Source organism: Asterias amurensis, chromosome 11 (genome assembly GCF_032118995.1).
Source record: "Asterias amurensis chromosome 11, ASM3211899v1".
NCBI classification, from domain to species: domain Eukaryota; kingdom Metazoa; phylum Echinodermata; class Asteroidea; order Forcipulatida; family Asteriidae; genus Asterias; species Asterias amurensis.
In genome coordinates this window covers 13,375,353-13,393,207 of record NC_092658.1, presented here as the reverse complement: position 1 = coordinate 13,393,207, position 17,855 = coordinate 13,375,353, and the positions used below count along the sequence as shown (strand labels likewise).

The window sequence follows — 17,855 nt, the reverse complement described above, 5'->3', positions numbered from 1 at the left end:
TGTTGAACTTATTTAAATACATAGGATTGATTTATTTTATAAACAGCAATGATACATACATGTCGTCGCATTGGTGCAAAAATGTTGTATCTCCAAGTTGAACAAAGACAAACTTTGTGGGGTCCACTATCCCATTATGTAAAAGACCCCACAAGGGCCCTTCCATAAGCCAAGTTCTAGAATGGTTTTTATAAAAAACCTTGTGTAGATATGATTTGAGGCATTGCATGGTTAGGTATCAATGTATGTGCAGTAACACCATGTGTGTGTATCTACTTGCCAGGTAGAAGTTGTTCTTAAGAGAACTGTCTTGCTATATATTCTACTACCGCAGAATAGATTTATCAGATTGTTCGGGAGACTTGTGTAGAACATCATGAATGCAGAGAATGAATGCAGACAAAGAGCAGGCCTTAAATTACATGAAGGCCATGAGTTTAGTTGCCCTGGTCTTGGCCTTGATGCACCTTCAAAACTTTCCCACAGAATTCAGAAGTTCTCCAATGATAGTTCAAAACAAAATTGGCATTGCCCTCTCAATGATTAAATTCCAGGCATGAAATAGTCTCTGAAAAGACCCGATTCTCCTTTGTCCGTGTATAGCTGCCCTTTTGAAGAATGAAATCATAATGTAGCAAAAGTTCCTGATGGCCTTGAGAAGCACCAATCCCTCTAAGTTGTAAAAGCTAAGGACCCACTACCACCATCTGAAGTGTGCGTACGCTCTGTTAGCCTCACATTGCTTGTGTAGGTCGTGTTTTCTCTTGATGACTTGACCCTGAAATGTAGGAGGGGGGAAAAGGTCAACAATTTATTGATTTGGACAATTATATGAGCGAGATTGGCTGTAGCAAGCTTGGTGTTTATATCTCCTTGTGGGAGCTTGCCCAGTTCCCTAAATTGTCTAAACAAACAAACAAACAAACAAACATGTATATAAAATACTACTTTGCTTGTCTTGCTCTTTTACTGCTGCCCACTAAGCAAAAGTTATAGTCCCGGCCAGATTAAAGGCACTGGACACCTTTGGTAATTGTCAAAGACCAGTCTTCTCACTTGACTTGGTGTATCTCAACATACATGTATGCATAAAATAACAAACCTGTGAAAATTTGAACTCAATTGGTGGTTGAAGTTGCGAGAGAATAATGGAAGAAAAAACACCCTTGTTGCACAAGTTGTGTGCTTTCAGATGCTTGAATTCGATACCTCAGCTCTCTCGAATTCAATTCAAATATATTAGTGACAATTTACCCTTTTTTTTCTCAAAAACTACTTTACTTAAGAGTGAGCCTATTCTCACAATGTTTTATACTTTCAACAGCTCTCCATTGCTCATAACCAAGAAAGTTTTTATGCTAACTAATATTTTGACTAATTACCATTAGTGTCCAGTGCCTTTAACCAACATAAATCTCTGGTGTTATCCTAAAAAAATGCTGCACCATGAAAGAAAAAAAGAAGAAGATATATGTACCTGGTTGTTAAATGCATCCAGTAGTTCTAGTGAGAGCTTGTCCGGCATATGTACCTTGAGTGATTTAGTGTGGCATTCATGTAGTAGCCACTTCATCGCTAGGAATGTCTGTCGACTAGGCGTCAAAGGTGTCGGAACCTAGATGCAGAAAATAAAATCGATAGTTACTTCTACAATGCATAATGTTTAAACAAGTACATGTAAGTACAAAGGTTTATTGAACAAAAAACTGAAAGAACAACTTGAATAAAAATTATATGAGACTCAATGAAATATAGGCAAATATGGAGGCATATATTAAAAATACAATGTCTTGTAAAGAAATGCCTTATACAACAACATACATGTAGTGGATGTATTTGCTTATTAGAAAATTTCCACACAAAATGACAAAAGGAAGGAATGGACTGTGCAAATTTTGTGCCTATCGAAAACAAAAATTATGTATTTGAAGAAATAGAATCACGCACACAGTAATGCAAACTGCTTACCAACCAAAATGACCTACGGCATAAAAGCACAAATCGTTATTAGCATGATGTTTCAACCTGAGCAAAGTCTTTCTCAAAAGCTTAAAGGAACATTACAGAATTGGTAGGAAAACAAGCATGTGAAGATCACAGATTTACATCAAACTCACACGGTCTAATGATGATAATAGTAGAAAACATCACTTGAAATATTTCTGCCTGAAATGTCATATTTGATGAGAAATAAATAATTTAACTTTGCGTCCGGAGTTACTCGCTCAGTGAGCGTTTTATTCATTTTTTTTTGTTTTCATCATTTTCATGCAAAATGTGTAATCGGTTTTTCACTATTTTCTTGTGACCCAGATGGCCGATCAATCTCAAATTTCTACAGGTTTGTCAGTTTATGTATAGAGTGATTTACATAAAGTGCTTACACTGCCAGCAACTGCTTTTAAGCAAACCAATTCTGTAATGTTCCTTTAAACGATGTGAATTTCCATCTATTAAATCCCTTTGGTCTTGTGGATTTTCGATTTTGTTTTGTTTAGCCTGATGTATTAATCTGGAGAGTGACACAAATCTTCAATTGCTCTTGTTTTTAAATTCTAAAAATTAACCTTTCTCCGATGCCCTACTTCAAACCAACAAACAAATTTCTCTATGAAAAACAAAGACAAACAGAAGCCCTAGAATTCACAATGACATTAAAGCAAGTGTCCTTCAGAAAACCAGCTATTGACAGCAATTATCGAAGTGCTCTTGAAAATTTTCGGTTGAATAGACAACTGAGTCATGCCAATCAGTGGCTAGCAATCGTTACTTGACACTAATGGGTGCTATTGTTTCTTTTTTTCTGGTGGTATAAATGTAAACAACTGCAGGACAATAGCCTGCCCACCGGAAGTGGATGTGTGTTTACGCAAGGTGAAGAGTGACTGGTGTTGACTTGTGTTTTGAACACCCAATCACAGCCTTGGGTTTGCAAGAGCGGGCCCTGACTAGCCAATCACTAAACGGACAGACTCTAAAAATAATACCGGACATGTGTAGTTCAAAACGGTTCAATTTGTATTTGTGTAGATGAAACACATCTTATGCTGTGGTGGTTGTCAGTTCAGCCAGTCACAACTCACAGAGGTCATCGGTTTCTGCATGATGTAAGGAAACTGACCATCAAAGACCATCTAATCTGCATATTCACTGCTGATGATTGAGTTTAACCAATCAGGTGATGGTTGGAGTATCACCACACTGCTAGTCAACCAATCAGGCATCTACATGTCCCCTTATCAGATTGTAGAATGCAATCAAGGTTATAGATGATGCCGAGTTTCATTTCTTTCAGTCTGTTTTAAGCTACAGAAGGACCACAACAGCTGCACAAAATTGCGTTCCGCTTGAAAATACTCTCAATTCCTCTACACTTGTTAGACTAAGCTATTTATTTACTTGTTTCCCGGTCCATCGCCATGATTTTTGTTTGGCTTCTCCTGACGGTTCTAACACAAGTCAAAAGTGACTGCAGTCAATGCGGCACTACGAATCGTCAGCTGCACAATGCACAAAACAAAATCCTCCAGAACAACGTCTACAAACGGACAACGGTCGCTAACCACGTCATCTGCGGACGAGATTGCAGCATGGATAAGGAATGTAAGTCCTTCTCCTTCAACAACTGTAAGAAATTCTGCGAGCTGAATACTGCAGACAGAGCTGAGCATCCTGAAGACTTTCTTAGCGATCAAGAAAGTGTGTACTTTGACGCAGACAAGAACACACCTCACTACTCCATACCTGATAGCTCTTTCATCCGCTACAAAAATTGCATGGAGATTTTGCAGGCGGGAAATCGGGAAAGTAGTGTCTACACGATTTACTTGAATGGCTCCGACTGTGGTTTAATGGTGTACTGCGACATGGAGACTGCTGGTGGGGGATGGATCGTCGTTCAGCGACGTTTCGACGGCAGTGTGGAGTTCTTCACGCGCAACTGGACCGACTATAAGTCCGGCTTTGGGAACGTTTCGGGGGAGTTGTGGCTTGGTAATGACAATCTAGTGGCCCTGACTAACGACAAGACACACGGACCGTGGATGATGCGCCTTGATCTAGGGCGCAACACTGGTGCCAAAGCTCACGTGACTTACAAATATTTCAAAGTATTGGGCGATCAGTACACTCTCCACATCGATGGATTCGACGAAGATAATAGTACGGTGCATGACTCTCTATCTAGTCACAATGGGAGTCGGTTTTCGACATTTGACAGAGACAATGATGAAAGGTCTGACGTGTTCTATGCACAGCAGACAGGAGGCTGGTGGTATAAAGATTGGATGACATGTTACATAAATGGCGAATATTTCCCACTCCCCGGCATAGGGTGGGTAGGCTGGACCACAGCACGCCTCGATAAAAGCAATATGAAAATACGCTAAGCTTAAATACAAAGAGACCAGCAGCTGATTTCACAAAACGCTAGGATTAATTCTATTATCTCGAGTTACATGTATAGTAAAGGTTCAATGCGTCCCAACGTCTATGGTTACGGCACTTAACACGTCCTAAGTCCTTTGATAAATCCTAAGTTAGGAAGAGTTCGGTGAAATCAAAGGCTGGGCCCAATTTCAAAAAGCTGTTAAAGCAACAAATACTGCTTGACAAATTTATCTGCTAAGCAAATATTGAGCATTGCACCAGTCAAAACAAGGTAAACTAAATGTAATAATAGTAATATTAGTAATTATTGTATTTCTTGTGCAATCAAATTATTATCATAATTATATCAAATGTCACAAATCAACAAAGAAAACCTGAGAATAAGATTCCACCTCCATTTCTGGTTAATTGTAATTGTATAAAAACAAGAATTTCACCCAACTGATGTTCATGTTACATGTATCATTAAACCTATGTAATGGTCACGCCGATTCGGGCGTGATTAGCAAACGACGTTTCTCAAAAATACACATCCATGTTCCAAGTTTTAAAATTGATTCAAAGTTACTTTAAAGAAACATTCTTTTTATCATATCAAAGTTAAACTGTTTTCATACACAAATGGATATTCCAATTTTTGAAATTTTTATTTGAATAGAATTTAAAAGGAGATTTCATTTCATAGAAAATGTTGGCTTTGTTCAAGTGGTTTTGTTGTTTCCAATATCTGCGAGACACGCCAGTTTTCACCCAAAACTGAGACAATATTGAACATTAATATTTTATTTCAACAGAAAAGGACAGTAACAGCTGTAGATTTCACAAAACTTTACACAACTGCATTAAGTCCACTTGCGCAATATTTATAACGTTAGGTCTGCACCACAAGATTCATACACAATTAAAATTGATATTAAAACTTTGTGAAATCAGCCACTGGTCTTTCAAGCAAGGCTCAGGTTTCTTCTAGACAAAACAATCCAAGGAAGAATTCTGCAAACCCAACTTTCAACTTCTTCGAGTGACAGAGGATGTTGTTTCAGCTCCAAAAAACTCTAAAAGAAATTCAGCATAATTCATGAGCTGCATTATGTAAATTATCTTTTGCACCAACTATAAAGACTTTCATTCTGCAAACTCGCCTTCTACAATTTCTACAGAACTCGTTTAACAAATATTCTGTGGATACTACAAATATCATTTAAAACATTCTGTTTCTTCTACAGACTCTACAGACAGTAATTAAAATTATTTTGTGCCTTCTATAGACTCCACAGAATGACATTTAAAAACATTCTGTGCCTATTACAGACTCTACAGAATGTCATTAAAAAAATCTGTGCCTTCTACATACTCCACAGAATGACATTTTAAAACATTCTGTGACTTCTACAGACTCTACAGAATGTCATTTTAAAACATTTTGTGCCTACTAGAGCCTCTACAGAATGTCATTTAAAAACATTCTGTTGATTCTACAAAACATTATTCTGCTAGCTTAAATTCTGTTGTAATATTATTCCATGCTTTCTTGAATATATATTTTTAAAAAGATTTGTGTTTGAATTTAATTGTCAAAAGGCAATAGTTCATAATATGACCGATGAAGTTGAATAAACTGAATGATCAGAACCAAATAAAGAATGACACTTTCTAAAGTTTGATTACAGAATACTTGGGAGAATACATAGACATTTGTTTTATACTGGAGGACCAATGAAAATCTTAGTTTGAAAATCCACAATTTCACTGTTTTATTTCAGCTGTTAGCGTCATTTGAAGCATGTCGCTGATGCATGACATTGATGAAGTCTTCAGACCGTCTCAGTCTCAACACTTCATTTGCATGACTCCAACCCCAACCCCACCAACAACCCCAAAACCCTCCCAACACCACTCCACCTCTAAGCCCACCCTCAACACCAAAACTCTAACCCCCATCTCAAGTCTCAACACCTCAGTTGGCATTGTCCCAACCCCACCCTCAACCCCCAAGCCACTCCATCCTCGAACCCCACCCATAACAACCCAAACCCCCACCCACAACACCTCAACCTCACCATCACCTCACGGTGGCAATACCTCATTTTGCATGGCTCTATCCCCCCCCCCCCCCAATAAACCCACAACACCACTCAACCTAGACCCAACCGCAACCCACCCTAATCAAGTACCCTCACCATCTCATTTTCACAGCCTCAACACCTAACTTTGCATGGCTCCCACCGCAACCTATCCAAACTCTAAGCCACACTGCCTGTAGAATGGTCCCCTGTTTGCTTTTTAGAACCAGTGATTTCATTGGATAATCGTGCAGTGACGTATGGCTTTCTATATCTGTGTTTTGATTGGTGTGAGGTGACATTTGGCAGCACTTGGTGGTCATCTGCATATGAATGTAGGCAAAAGGTGAAGATGGACAGGGATGACCTAGGCTAGAGACCACTCTATGGAGTTATTCACAAGCCTCAAAGTGTGATGTCAGATGATCCGGCTACACTGCCTGTACCTTTGTACAGTATATTTATCATTTTACTTTAACAGTCTCCTGCTTTGACTAGAGCAAGCTAGTCGAAACGTTAAGACCAATTCAAGAACTTACTGTGTGGTAGTGTAGTTAATTACGATCCTATAAGCTAAACGTATTGAGTTCCGCACGTTGGTCCATACCTACAAATCATTAAATCACAGTGCTCCAGATTATCTCTCTTCACTTTTTGAAATCCATGACTGTCCGTACTCCCTTCGAAGCTATGATGCGATCTCCCTCGTGGTGAACAAGTCACGCAAACAAGCCGGTGAGAGAGCTTTTTCCACTGCTGCCTCCTGCCTATGGAACGGTCTTCCTGTCCCCATTAAAAACGCTGAGACTGTGTTGTCCTTCAAAAAGGGTCTGAAGACACACCTGTTCTCCAACTCGTAGCTGGTTTCCCCATTACTTTTGTCTGTCTCCCAAATAAGCGCCTTGCATCCTTTGGTAATTTGGCGCTATACATGCTATATAAATCCAGTTATTATGATTATTATTAAGTAGTAGTCCCAGCCAATTAACTATACCTTCGCTCGGGAAGTAGTTAAAAAGCAGGACAGTTCTTTTCAGAACTGAGAAGTCTCCCGAATATTCGATAAATTCTACACCCTGGTAGTAAAATAAAGAAAGACAGTTCTCTAAGAACAAACTCTACCTGGCAAGTAGATACACATATGGTGTTACCGCAAACCAAATATATACTTTGACATAGTCACCAATAGGTGGTAGCAGATTCAAAAGAGCCAGTGAAATTGCTGAAGCGTTTGTTCCCTTTTCAACTTTTAAGTTGGGAAGGAAGTGCATTCTGCTGCTCTACCAGCCAGGCTCCCAGATGATACACATATCTGCATCCTTACAGAGTGTGAAGGGGTAATATATCTTTTAGTTAGTTGGATTAAAAACTTTACATGGTGGGAATATAATCAGGTGAGGTTTGAGGTAGCATCATGTGTAAATCTCTCTTGAGTTGTTCCGAGAAGAACCGGTGGTTTGATCACTATCCTCCTGAAGACGATCAGAGCATACTGATCGAAACATTAAGTTGTCAACCACCAAGGCCCAATTTAATGGCTGTGCTTACCGTAGAATTCTGCGCTTACAATCACCATTCTCTGCTTACTGTGCAAGCACCAAATTTCTGCGCTAGCTGTGTAAGCAAAGAATGCCTTGTAACGTGGAGTACGCATGCACACAAGCAAAAATTTCTTACCAACCAGTGAAATACGCTTGAAGCGTAGAATCCTCTGCTTCAGTAAGCGCCAATTATTTGAGTATGACAAGCAGAGCCATGATATTGGGCCTGGTTCTACTCAAAACCAATACAACTCAAAAGAGATTTACACATGGTGGTACCACAAACTTCCCCCGATTAAAAAAGTAGTTGCTGTACCTGGTAATTCTTTCCACCTTTCTTGACGACAGCAAGACCCATGAGAGGTTTGCAGTTCTCTATGGCCTTATAGAAGATGACACGAGGGTTGGTCTCGACGCTTGACTTCTCCGCCTCTAGGGCTTTGTTGTATTTCTGCAGTTGATCAATCTTGATCTTTTCTAGAGTCTGCAGAGTAAAAAATTCTCTGTAAGCTTCAAAACATTTTTTTAACAATTTCGAGGGGATATAAACACCAAGCTAGCAATAGCCAATCTCTCTCAAATAAACATCGCTTTAACCTCTACGATTATGAATTGCACAAATCATTAAATTGTGATACAGTAACTAGAGGCAATACGTTATTATAGTCATTGTGAAATCAGAGGTTTTCTTGGTAGGATTCTTGTTGTACAAATGTGTCAAACAGGAATGGAAAAAGCTGTCAATATTGTTTGTCATTATATTCCGCTCATTAAGACATAAGTGTAAGCGTTCAGAGATTCCATCATACCATGACACCTTTTCCTCAAGGCAGAGGTTCTGCAAATTCTCAAACATCAACCTAAAATCCCAGAACTACTGTACATTATGAGAACATTTGTTGTCTTGTGTTTGTCAAGTCAGGGTTTCACTGTAGCAACAATATTTTCAGAGGAAAATGGTCACTAAAAAAACTCAAAAGTTCTGAACAATATTTCCGCAGGTCAGCACGGAAGTTCTTTTTGCAAATACGACTTGAAATGGTGAAGAGTTAATGGCACTGGACACTATTGATAGTTTAATTTTTAGCATAAAAAATTACTTGGTAACGGAATGGAGAGCTGTTGATAAAGCATTGTGAGAAACGGCTCCCTCTGAAATAATGTAGTTTTTGTGACAGAGGTACATGTAATTTCGCATTAAAAAAAATAAGACTTCAGCTGAAGCCTTTTAGTTATGCATCTGACATTGTCTGTAAGCACACAAAGTAATGCAACAAGGAGGCTTTTTCTTTCATTATTCTCTTGCAATTTTGATGAACAACTGAACAATTTTTGTTTACATGTTTAACATGCATAATGTTGGGATACACCAAGTGAGAATACTGGTCTTTGACAATTACCAAATGTGTTCAGTGCCTTTAAAATTTTGTTATTATTTACACTCACCTCATTCATTATTTTTCGTACAGTTTCTTTTTTGCCTTTCTTGTTCATGATGTTGACAAACTTCCTGAAATTGAAACGGAATTCAAAATATTAGCAAGAAAAGTACACAGGCCTGAATTTCATCTTAAAGAGAAGGCAAGGCAATTATTATTTTGAGAAATGAACTTTCTTTGGAACATTTTAAAGTCAATGGGAATCTTCCAGGCATGATGCTTCTTTTTTGAAAAGGCAAGGACACCAAGGCATTTTCACCATGGTTAAGGGGCAACTTGAGGTAGGTTTAGGATACAAGAACCTGTCCTGTCCTGAGTTGACTTGCTCGACAATGAAACCAATGTCCATGGGTCTGCGATCTAAGTGTGAAATTTGAACCCTGAAGAGTTTTTAGAGTTCACTTTGCTGGCAAACTACTCACTTGATTAGTGGATCATGCAGCAATGACGAAGATGAACTGTCACATTTGGCTGCTTTTACAGGTGTGCTAATATCAAACGGCAACGTGTCATCTTCATAAGCCTTCCTGTTGACATTAGGCCTTACGTGGGTGGCAGGGTAGCGGCTGTGTCGTACCTGGATGAACCTTATGTTGTAAAAGTGTTCAAACAAGGACATTATACAATTGTTGAATGCATTTTAGTTGAGTGTTCTCCCTTAAAAGGCAAAGTATACTTTTGGTTTTTGGAACCGTTCGATTGTTTCATTTTATTTTAATCCTAAAAAGAGATGTTTTTCTATTTATTTTGATTTGCGGTAACACCAAATATATATTGATACCTCACCATGCAATGCCTCAAATCATATATTTCTATTAATAAACAATCTCAAAAGGCGGTATTTACAATTTTAAAGTTTTAAAGATATCGCCAAAAATCATGCTAAATCTGGTAGTGGTGCAAGATAGAATGGAATGGTCTCATTTGTACTTTGCTTTGTTCGTACAAACACTAAGACACCGATCACACATCAAAACCAACTGTTTATTATTATTATTATTATTATTATTATTATTTATTTGGCAATTCACATAAAAATACAAAAATACAAATAATTTATACGAAAAGGAAAAAGCTCTTAAAAACATTAATTTTATAAATATATACATCTCATCTGGATAGGAAAACAGTAAAAAAGGGGGGATACATCAAGATATAAAAAAGGAGGACAGGTAGTAAAAGAAAAAACAAAGTACTACACGACTGTGGAAAACACAACAGAAAGACATCAACAATCCAGGTTTGCCAGGACTGACAAAAGTGCCTGCACTGACACTCACACAGTTTGTCCGGAATCTGGACCAAAGTTTCTAAACGTTTCGCTATCAAATTTACACATTTGAAAAGAGTGCGACACAATTTAAATATGCATGAAAGAAAAATAACCCCATCAAAGTCATAAGTTTAATAAACAGTCTTACCCTGGTAACCAAATGCCGTATTTAGCCTCAGAAATGCTCAAGTTTAACACCGCCCGGTAAACTCTCATGGGCAGCGCCATCTTGGATTAGTCCGTAGACATCGTCTGCTAAATCATCCAATCAAAACACAGTGGAAGACTCCCCAACACTGAGACTGCGCACATTTGTCAGCAACGAAAGACAACGTAAATAAATATGGCGTCGCAATATTTGAGGAGGTGAAGAACTGCTCCCAAAATCCGATTCATCCCCGCTTTAGGAAATTATAAATAGTTTATTTACTCCCAACTAGGGATAGCTAGATGTCAGTGTATATCGTCTAGGGTGTTTTGGTGAGATTTGAGGCAGGCGAGCCGGTAAGATTTCCTTTTAAAAATATGTTTTTTTTTCGAGATAAAAAAAATATTTAGACAGCTTTGATGTCGTATGAAAACTCTGTTGTTTATTAATTTACAGCTGTTTTGTGTGAACGCTATCGATGAATCATTGACATTGACACCTTCTTTTTGTGCGTTTTTCTTGTTCTTTCTCTCTCAGGGATGGAGCTCCGAGTTGGTAACAAGTACCGACTGGGTCGGAAGATTGGAAGTGGCTCATTTGGTGACATTTACCTAGGTTTGTTACTTTCCTTACCTCCACAAATAAATAAATAAATGTTTAGATTCCCAAACAACAAAATGGCCGGTAGGCTACTGTTCACAAACATTTCTTTTTTTTAAAGCTGGATCTGGATGAGTAAGAATAAAGATGACTGATGATTATTGTTTAATGATACATTATTATGGTAATAATAATGTTTCATCAGACATTGGACAAACAAAGTAAACAACGAAATACAAATAGATTTTATGTTTTGTAAGTTTTGACATTTGTTATTGTCACTCAACAATAATTTTATTGAAGTGACTATCAACATTTTCTCAAAAATGTAAATGATTGCTCTCATTTTAAGCTTTTTTATTATTGATTTTTAATGATATATTATTAATAGAAAACTTTCCGTATCCATCCTGCCACCACTTTAAACTTTTTCAATCCTTTTTACCACAGCATCAAGGAAATATTATTTAAAATAGATAATAATTTATTTCACAACAAATGAAAAGTTGGTGGCAAGATGAATTATTATTAATAAATTAGAAAACAAAAATGTGAAAAAGTGGTGGCAGGATACGGAAATCTGTCATCTTTGTTTATATATTCTTAATTAGGGCTTACAACCACTTAATTAAGTAGGTTTCTTCTTGCTCTGTTGAGAACTAATTTTAGTAGTTTAATGACATCTGCAGTAGGTTTTGTTTCAAGTTTCTATTTCGTCACTCTACATGTTTTAAGTCAAGTGTGATTAGGCAACTTGCTCTTGTGGTAGATGCGAATCATTAACAAATTTGACTTTTAAAATAGCAGTACATGGGAATACAGTTCAGTCACATTTGACGCCAATGCAAGACCAAGAGGTCTATTTTTGTTGTTTTCAATTGAAAGTTTTCTACCTTGAAAGAAATAAAGGCCGGTTATAGCGCACAATGGTCTCGGGATGGAAATCTTGACGCGCGATCCTCAAATACAAAATTTATAGTCATCGCTGAGGCATATTAACTGTGTTTTTTATGTTCGCCGCTTTTCAATTTCCATCGCAAGATGAATCACACGATCGACTACAACCCGGCCTCAAATCAGACAACAAAATTAAGCAATTTGGCTGGTTCTGTTGAAATAATTGTTAGAGAGGATGCAAGCAAATTATTATTGTTTGGACATAATTCATATCAGAGTGTGATTGGTGTAAAAGATTGTATTGACATCTACAGCAGACACGAAATGCACCTCCGCAGTGTGCGTCGGCTGTTTCCACCATTTTACTAAGGTCAGCTCATTTGTGTACATTTTGGCCCCAAGAATTCGGGGACTTGGTAAGGCGCCGGGTCTGTGCGTGCAAGCGTGTCGTGCAACGTGGGCAATAGGGGGTACATGAACATGTAGCATACGTATTATTCTCAAATTTTGATGCCCACATAACACTTACCACATGGAACAATAATTTGTCATAAAAAAGGAATAATGTAGTGGTTAATTACAAACATACTGTAAACAAATACCCATACAGACACCCCTCTAACTCAAAACATTTGAATTACGAACAAGTGCAGAAGCTGATAACGGAAATCCGGTTTATTATTCTTATATTATTTGTGGTCATGGATCATTGAAATACAATACATCATCACAGAAAAAAAGCTGGATCATTTCATTTCAATAACAATTGTGGTCTTACTGGACTGATATAATCTTTTCAATGATTACAAATCTTTTCAATGTCAAAAGTATGCAATGAAAACTAAATGAGGACAATCTGCTTGAGCTATACTTAAATAATGAATGGAATTTTTAAATCTGTGTATGACATGGCTTCATAATTTTTGGAGTGAAATTTCTTGTTATGTCTGATATCTTGAAAACTAAGCATGCTAAAGTACATGTACAACACAAAGCAAACCTATGTCAAAACAGGATGGCGTATAGACTGGTCCAGGGGTCGAAATTAAGTGTATTTCCATGGTAGTCAGCAGGGCTAGTGACCAATAATTTTTAGTAGCCCTGATTAGAATTTGGTAGCCCGAAAGACACATTATGTCTCGCGTCACGGCTCAAACTTTACAATACACCAATAACATAGTTCTTTATTGTTTGTGATGATGATTTTTGCATTATTTTTCCACTAGCCCGTCGGGCTATCAAACTGGAAAAATGAGTAGCCCGGCTGTAAATCTGGTAGTCCCGGGCTAGTGGCAATTTCGACCCCTGTGGTCACACACCGTATACAGAGGTCGTTTCGTTTAGATATAAGATTAGCGCTATTGGGCCATTAAGCTGCGACCTAAGGAGTACATTACTATTAATTTGGTCAATTTCCTGCACAGATTCATTTATGGTCAGTGAACACACAGATGGCAGGCCCAAGCTAATGAAAATATTACATCAGACAAGGACACTCAGTATCTGCATGTAATAAATGAGCAATGCATTCTGAATCTGTATGAACCAGTGAACAACCTTTTGGGGGGGGGGGCTGTCTACAATAATATTCACTGTACATGTACTATTCTCTGATTGTACTAGTAGTGGCTGCCTTGTTTATTTTGTTTACTGACCAAATGAATCATAAGGCTTCAGCAATTAGACCCTAATAGGATTATGTATTCTGTGCATTCATAACATCACTCAGCTGATGTATACAATACAATTACAGTACTATAGGGTCATTCTGCCACCATCTTGGTCATGTTCTTTGCATCCACGAACAATAAATGGTGCTAAGATTCAGTGTACAAGAAGGAACCAGACTATTTCTCTTCACAGCCTCGGTTTGGTTACATGAAGTGAAATGGGTGAAAATCAAGAAGGCCGGACCATTGCAAACACATTCCTCTATCCAAATACGTACACAGTGATTCGTACAAGGCCAGTGCAACGCCTTGCTCTATATGCTAAGTAGACTAAATTTCAGTGAAAATCGTTGTTTGCGCTTATAGACCAAGAGTGAATGGCATCATCACATACATAATGTATCTATCCATTAGCTGCTTTAGTGTTGACACTGATGATGTATCTTCCCTGTGACTGTGACACATACCAATGACACCATTCATGTGTACCTTTGTGGGTGGTTTGAGAAAAAAGAAATAGCCATTGCAAACCGGCAACCAAAAGGACCTACTATGCCTACAGTATAGACCTAGATGTAAGACACAATTTAGGAAAATTGTTTGAATAATGGGCATAGATCATTTCACTGGTTGTTTTTTTAGAAGAAATTAGGAAAACAAACTAATAAAATAGCATCGGTTCAGTTTACGATTGATTTGATGGAGAAAATGTGTAATGATAAACAGTGACTAATGTAACAATTATGCATACCATTATGCATAAAATAAATCAATACCTGTATGTAATGATGTTTTCATTTGGAAGTACCCCCATTTTTCTTGCATGATGCATGCATTGAATATTGGTGAGCATCATAATAAACAAAATAGTGGGGGGGGGGGGGGGGGGTAGCCACCATGTCGTTAAATCTCGCTTTTGGTATCACGATTTACCCTTTACTTGTTTAGTGACTAACCAGCAGGACCAGTTAGCTTGTTAAGTCTTTTCATATTCCACCAGCTTTTTCATATTCAAATGAAACACATCATAGGGATGTTTTCCAAGACTGAACTAGCCAGCCAGACCACTTGGAGAGTATTTTAACTGGTTCTTGTGTGTTTTAACTGGCGTTTAACCAGTGGACTACTGCTCAAGGAAAGCACTGGTAATGGTGATTTCGAAAAGAACCGTTAGACTAGACGTTTCAGACATGCTCTGTCCGTCGTCAGAATTTTGTCCGAAACATAGAGTCCAACAGTTCTTTTTGGAACCACAATCACTGAAAACTAAACTGGTACGTGGTATCCCTGCAAATATCTTGTGTTATTGTCTATCAAAATTAATCTCATGTTACTGTTATCATGCATAGCTCCAAGTCAGTGCATTTTTGCATGAATATGCTCGGCGCCCTAGAGCCTGCCTGCTTGGCTTGATTACTACATTGATACTATTGTTATTATTGTTTTTAATATTATTGTTACTGTTTTTATTACAGGGACTAACATTGGGACCGCTGAGGAGGTGGCCATCAAATTAGAATGTGTCAAAACGAAACATCCCCAGCTCCATATAGAGAGCAAGTTTTACCGTATGATGCAGGGTGGTGGTAAGTAGCTCCATTTTATACCTCCATAAGGTTTAACAGTTAAAGGGGGGAGGCCAGATTCAATTTGCAAAGTGTCCTTCCAAGGCAGAGACTAGGGGCAACAGAGGCTATGGCCTGGACCCAATTTCATAAAGCTGTGTACCCCTTAGAAGCTAATTGTTGTGCTTACTGTAGCAGAAAAATGTGTGTAAGCATAAGCGTACATGATTTCTCGAGTAAGCAGAATATTTCTAGGCGCGTGTGCACATTCACCATCAATTTGCATTATTACAGCACTCGTGAGCTTACTACAGGGGTGGATTTGACAAAGGTAGTCCTAACTTAGGACTAGTCCTAGGCATTGCTAAGAGATAGGACTGGTCCTAAGTTAGGACCAGTAACTCATCCTAACTTAGGACTGGTCCTATCTCTTAGCATTGCCTAGGACTAGTCCTAAGTTAGGACTACCTTTGTGAAATCCACCCCAGGTTAGCTAGCATTCACCCTTGCTTACGGTAAACAGCTTTATGACATAGAAATTCTGCTAAGGGACGCTGCTCTGTAAGCACAAAAGGGCTGCTTACATTTTTTATGAAGTTGGGCCCAGCCTCTGTGTAATTTCAGGCCTGCTCTGTATGGTATTGGTGACCCAAATAATCCTAGAATTCAAAGAAGATTTGATGAGTAATGCAATATGAAGCCCTGGGAGATATATGGTGAGGAGTTCTTTTGGGTTTCAGATGTGGGCCAGATATAAACCGCATCATCAAGGCACGTTTTCTCAGAAAATCACTAAGCAGAGAACATCGACAACCAATTTATTTACATTCTAGCAAACATTAGCAGTCATGCAATGTACACTGAATGGTTGGTTACCTGTATCTGCTTAGCTAAAATTCTGTCTCTTCTCGATAAATCTAAACATTGAGGTCCTTCGGCAGGCCTGAAAATTCACCTTTGAGAAGGCAAGGCCATTTTCAGTTTGAATTCCAATCCATGGAAAACCTTGAATTCTATGAGACACTTATAAATGGGCACCAAAGCAAAGTCTAGGGCAAATAAGGCAAGCCTCTGTGGCCTCGGTGTAATTCCAGACCTGCTTTGGTTTCTTGAAGAAACTCTGCTTGAGAAAAAGGCTCCTTGTTGTGAATGCGATACAGATTTTGACGTCACAAATTCGCAACGGATAATTCGCATCAGTTGAAATTTGCTCAACCCCCTGTGAAACAGTTTGTATCACATTTGCATATAGGAAGTATCAACCGCACACTTACTTTGTCTGCTGTATGTTGCGATGAGTTTTTTTTCTTGGCTTCTATGTTTAGCTGTACGTTTAGGCTTATCCCAGTTGTTTTTCTGCAGAATAATTCAACATTGTGGTCACAAACATTGCAAATAAATTCAAGGATTGACAATTGAAATCATTGAGCACCAAGTTAGACGTGTCTTAGTCTGTAAGTTCTTTGTATTCGATTGCAATAAGAAACCCCAAGGTTTCTAATTAAAAAAGTAAAAGGCCAATAAATTTCCCTTAAGCCTGGACTTGATCAGGAGAATATTATCATGTAGGCCCAACACTAAGAAAAGATACATCAAGGCCCCCTACATGTACTTGTCATTATCTTGTGGCCCTTAATAAACCTTATCGCAAATACTGTGAACGTGCACGTTAGGCGTTGAATGAGGTGCATTCTGGTCTAGCTACAGATCAAACCTGATGGATAGCTAAACCAGCATGCACCTCATTCAACAGTTAGCTCTTGGGCAATAATAGAATTGAGCATAATAGAGCCCCTAAACATTGTTGTGGCAGTTGGATGTTTGTAGATTCAAATTGCTACAAGTTGAGCAATGAGCCAAGCCAAAAATAGGGGGAAAAATTAATAAATTAATGTGCAGCCTGTCCAATTCTGTAATATCTATCGGCAAGACTATTTTGTTAATTCTTGGAGTGGTCAGCAAATCAGAGCCCCCATTTCGCTCTACATGTAGTTGGATCTTGTTGCATTGAGCGTAATTAAAAATGTCTGTATTGACAATGTTCATAATTTAAAACAAATGGTGGGATAGGAGGTTATTTATTTACTCTGATCCATGTACATTACACGTACATGGTACAGACTTTCTATTTCAATCGCTTGTCTCATATTTACTGAACTTTAATCTGCGGATTTCCGATTAAGTAATTGCATTCCTTGCCAATTTCAGTCAGACGCACAATTTCCTCTGTGCCAACTTTCATGAGGATTGGATGTACTCAGAGTGTGCAG

The 17,855-nt window shown here is 38.2% G+C and overlaps 2 protein-coding genes across 3 annotated transcripts in view; one reads left to right on the top strand and one right to left on the bottom strand.

Moving 5' to 3' along the window:
- Positions 1 to 10: 10 nt before the first annotated feature.
- LOC139943949 (small ribosomal subunit protein uS7m-like) lies at positions 11 to 10,976 on the bottom strand. Its single transcript, XM_071940858.1, has 6 exons — positions 10,854 to 10,976; positions 9,855 to 10,019; positions 9,440 to 9,503; positions 8,310 to 8,477; positions 1,478 to 1,615; positions 11 to 778 (listed from the first exon to the last, which is right to left on the bottom strand). The coding sequence occupies exons 1-6, from the start codon at positions 10,931 to 10,933 to the stop codon at positions 698 to 700; spliced, it is 696 nt and encodes a 231-aa protein (XP_071796959.1). The 5' UTR covers positions 10,934 to 10,976; the 3' UTR covers positions 11 to 697.
- A 72-nt stretch (positions 10,977 to 11,048) lies between these two features.
- LOC139943948 (casein kinase I-like) overlaps positions 11,049 to 17,855 on the top strand; it is a 39,871-nt gene continuing 33,064 nt past the window's right edge. For both annotated transcript variants that reach the window (XM_071940855.1, XM_071940856.1), the window contains exons 1-3: positions 11,049 to 11,209; positions 11,391 to 11,468; positions 15,496 to 15,606. In XM_071940855.1, coding sequence (XP_071796956.1) covers positions 11,393 to 11,468; positions 15,496 to 15,606 — 187 coding nt within the window. In that variant the 5' untranslated portion in view covers positions 11,049 to 11,209; positions 11,391 to 11,392. The remainder of the gene's footprint in view (positions 11,210 to 11,390; positions 11,469 to 15,495; positions 15,607 to 17,855) is intronic.